At 41.1% G+C, this 4,339-nt stretch overlaps 1 protein-coding gene across 1 annotated transcript in view; it reads right to left on the bottom strand.

Moving 5' to 3' along the window:
* Positions 1 to 4,339, bottom strand: part of Jmy (junction mediating and regulatory protein, p53 cofactor) — a gene marked incomplete at its 5' end in the record, with an annotated part of 92,296 nt that overhangs the window by 8,092 nt on the left and 79,865 nt on the right. Inside the window, 2 exons of the mRNA XM_033761565.1 lie at positions 3 to 373; positions 1,265 to 1,360. Coding sequence (XP_033617456.1) covers positions 3 to 373; positions 1,265 to 1,360 — 467 coding nt within the window. The remainder of the gene's footprint in view (positions 1 to 2; positions 374 to 1,264; positions 1,361 to 4,339) is intronic.

The following is a 4,339-nucleotide window of genomic DNA, read 5'->3' as shown; positions in this document are numbered from 1 at the left end:
GGGGTGTGGGAGGAACTAGTGGTGGTAGTGAATTTACGCTGACAGAATGTGGTTTGAGGTCATTGCTATTCAAAATCTGAAGAGACGCAGCAGGAGGCAGTTCAGAGGTGACCCCACTGAGAGGTAATGACACAGCTTCAAGTTGTGCTAGTGAAGAGTCTTCAAGTTGTGTGTGGCTCTGGAGGCCTTGGGATGCTGGCTGTGAGAGCCCAAGCTGGCCGCTGCCCCCGGCCTGCGAGGTGGGCTCCATCCGCAGTGACTCTGGCGCAGAGTCAAACTGGTCCTCCTGGGGCACAGGGCTTGCTGCATTCCTTCTCCTTGCATGGGCCAGTCGTAACCTGGTTGACTTAAGTATGACTTGTCCAGGATACTTCTAAAATAGCAAAAGTGATTACAAATGGTTGTGTTACAGTAAAACCCTGACATATAAACAAATTCTTATTTCCTCTTTCATCTCAAAGATTATTTTGGATCTGATTGGAGTTTTCAGGAAAATAACAAAACTAAAATACCACTGCCTAATACTTCAAGCCAATTATCATAACCCCTTTCTTATTTATCAGGTATGGTAAGGCTTTGTTCCCTCTTTTCTACCTAAGCCAACTGTCCAAAATTAGATAAGCTTAATAAAAATTTAAGGAACTACAAACTTAAATGGAAAAATAAATTGGACGTAAAATATACAACATATTAGGACATCTGCTACTGTTATTTTCAAATGCTTACAGATTAAATCAAAACTGATGTTTTATAAAAGGTGACCTGGCATTTTAAGGAGCCTTCTGATAAGCACGTGTTGTGACAGAGTGAAGGCGAGGGAATGCAATGTGGGGAGTGCTGATGGGCAGCAGCAGCCTTGCCTCCCAGCCTTCTTCGGCAACGCTCGGGCCTGCTCAAAAGCTCACACTGCTCTGCGCATGTAATCATTATGTACTGCAGCCATGTACTAATAAAAAGTGAAATCTGGCAGGGGAAAAAAAAGAGGAAGGAAAGTTTTTAAAAGGAATGTCATAGTTATATGTGAAGGTCTATTTAAGAGTAAGGAGAGCTAGGCATGGTGACACATGTTTGAAATACCAACACTTGGGAAGCTGAGGCAGGATTGTGAGGTTTGTCGCCAGTGTGGGATACACAGCGCATCCAAGGCCAGTGGAGTGAGTGCATAACAAGACCCTCTGTAAAAATCAAATAATAAAAACAAAAACAGAACCAAAAATAAAATAATAATAAAGGCAATGAGAAGCAAACAGCCATACATTTTTACCTGTTTAAATGTTCGAAGTCTATCCAGGGTCCTCTGCCTCTCCTGACTGACCCAGGCACTTTTTTTTTCCTCTTCATCATGTAAGCGTTCTCTTTTCTGGATAAATAATTAAAAATAATTCATTATGTTGTGTCATCAGGGGTGAGAGTTTTCTCACAATGCAGCACAGATGATTCCTGAGAATGTTTTACTGAATGCAATGCTTTGTTTGACATGAAACACTATGTTCTGTTTTTGCTTTTTTCTTAGATGGGTTCTTGATATGTAGCCCAGGCTGACCCCAACCCTCGATCCTCCTGCATCAGCCTCTCAATTGCTGAATTATAGGTGTGTACTATAATACCTGGCTAGAAATATGATGCTTTAATAAAAATCACTGTTTTTCAATTCACACTGATATGATGAACTAAAATGTAATCTTTCTGAACTAAAAACTGCTTTTATCTTTATTTAGAATAAAATACTTCTAAATTGCCATATTCTACTAACTCAGATACAACTGGCTTTAAAAATAAAGCCAGGTGTGGTGGAACATGCCTGTAATCCCAGCATTCTGGCATGTTGAGGCAGTAAGATCCCAAGTTCCAGCCCAGCCTGGGCAACATAAGTGAAACCCTGCCTCAAAAAATGAAAAAGGACTGAAGACCTCAGTGCAAACACCCTGGTGTTCTATCCTCAGTACTGGAAAAATGAGATTGGGACATTTGCTTTTCTTTGATTCCCTAAAAGGTAGGAGGGGAGGTGGCACATGCCTGTAATCCCAGCACTTGGGAGATTGAGACAGGAGGATCACCGTGAGTTCAAGTCTATCCTGGACTACAAAGTGAGACCATGTCTCCAAAAATAAGGGGGGGGGTGAGGATAAACTATGGATGAGAAAAAACAGAAAGTTATGTCAAAGGCTAATTAATTATTTGGAGTAAATTTTAATAATATAATACTTATTTGCACATAAAAATATAAAATATCTCAGAGCCTGAAATAGTTTAGCTTGTACCCAGAGTATAAATAGAAGCATGAAATAAGGCAAGAAACAAACCCCTACAATAATGAAAATGGAAATTGTGTGTAGAGCAATGATCCTGTCATTGTTCAGATCATTTCAGTGATTGCTACTAGATAATTATTAAAATGGATGACAATAAAGTATTGGCAGGGAACTTCTAATTAAAAATAGTAAAGCAGCAAGGCATGGTGGCACATACCTGTAATCCCAGCACTCCTGAGGCTGAGGCAGGAGGATCGCTGTGAGTTCAAGACCAGCCTGGGCTACATAGTGAGTTCCAGGTCAGTCTCAACTACATAGTGAGACCCTGTCTCAAAAACCAAAAATAAATAAATAATAAAAATAGTAAAGCAGGCTGGAAATTTAGCTCAGTGGCACTATGCCTCTGCAAGCACAAGGTCCTGAGTTTGATCCCTGGCACCAAAAAAACAAAAAAAAAAAAAAAAAAAAAAAAAAAAAGTAAAGCAGTCAGGATTTTTCCCACCTTTCTTAAAATCAACTGGAAATGAAGAGAATTTGAGGAAAAAATGCCATCTTTAAATAAAACATTCTCAAGCTGTATGTGATGTTGACTGCCCAGTAAAATAAATAACTGACTGGAAAAAGAAACAGTATGAGTCACCTTTACATCTATGCTGCAAGAAAGAATTCTCTAAAAAATAAAACACTGCAGTTCTGAAAAATCCATCAACTTTCATAAGTTGGGAATAGTCTGCTATGTGATTCCTACAACAGAATAATCAATGTGCAATATGGATGGGGGAGGAGGAACAAGATAATAACAGTATTTTATTTTCAATACCCTTTCCCTGCTGAAGAAAAATGCAGTGTGTGAGGCAGGTTAAAGAAAGGAGGATGTGCAACAATCTCCAAATACCATCAGAGACAGCCTGTACAGAGCCGTCTAAAATTGACAAGGTTATCATAAAGGCCTTGTGAGTGGCTGGGGGAGGGACAGAGGAGCCCTCTGGGTAGGGGGCAGTGCAGGGCCCATGCCTTGGTGAGAAACACCAAGAAAAGAAGTGGGATGGGATGCAGGGGAGTCTGTATACTTCATATTTGACAGGAGGGTGGTGGGTTCTACACGACAGTTGCAATGGAAATTAACACCTGCGTGAAGACGTCACATGAAAGAACAAAAAGCTGAAAATCAGCGAGAAGACAAAATTCACCTAGGAATTTGGAGTGGATAACAGTAGTATTCCTTAAGTAAAGAACCCAACTGACACAGAAATGGTTCAAGAAAATCTGACACACAATCATCACTAGGTATGTTTAGACTTCCACAGTAAGGACAAACTTTCATGGGTGTCAGGAAAATCAAGTGTGTTATGCAATAAGAGTGGGCCTCAGCCCCCTTCATTCAATATAGTATGGCAGTGTCTCCAAGAATATGACATGACCCAGCCAAACCATCCTTTATGCATAAAGACAATAACTGTACATCCCCCGACAGGCCAAGAATTCAGAAAATACAATCACCCCAAACCCACCCCCACAACAGTACCTCAATGAAATGTAACCAACTTTGGGACAAAGACAAATGCGAAGCAAAAGGATGCTAAGAAGACTACCAGTATGCATGCACTCAACTCCCCAAATCTAAGCAACTGAAAGTTATGATTAAATGGCCAAGAGTTGTATACTGTTATTTTCACATTGTGAAGGCTCACAGAATACTGGGCAGTGCAAGAATGAGCCAGTGCTGTCACATATCAAATGTCGAGAGAAAGTGAAACCAAGTTTTCTAACTTGGCTGATTAAGGGTGGCTGGTGGTGCCCTTAACCCAGTCTGGGTAAGCGTGGTGCTAAGTAAAGAGGACACTGAGGTGTTAGGTGTTAAGCTGTGCAATCTGATCTGTGTAGAGAACAGTTTCAAGACACTAGATACTCTTCAGAGTACCAGGTTGAACCCACATAAAGACACATTTCCTGAGAAACTGCACAGGCAGACCCTGACGAAGTTAAGCTGAGAAGGGTGCCTAGGGCTGGGTGAAACTTTTAACAAAGGGGTGCGCGCGCGCGCGCACATGTGTGTGTGTGTGTGTGTGTGTGTGTGTGTGTGTGTG

This window comes from Fukomys damarensis, unplaced genomic scaffold, assembly GCF_012274545.1.
Source record: "Fukomys damarensis isolate Sample0158 unplaced genomic scaffold, DMR_v1.0_HiC HiC_scaffold_1, whole genome shotgun sequence".
In the NCBI taxonomy this organism is placed as follows: domain Eukaryota; kingdom Metazoa; phylum Chordata; class Mammalia; order Rodentia; family Bathyergidae; genus Fukomys; species Fukomys damarensis.
The sequence above is the reverse complement of the archived record's forward strand: the minus strand, read 5'-3'. Positions and strand labels throughout refer to the sequence as shown.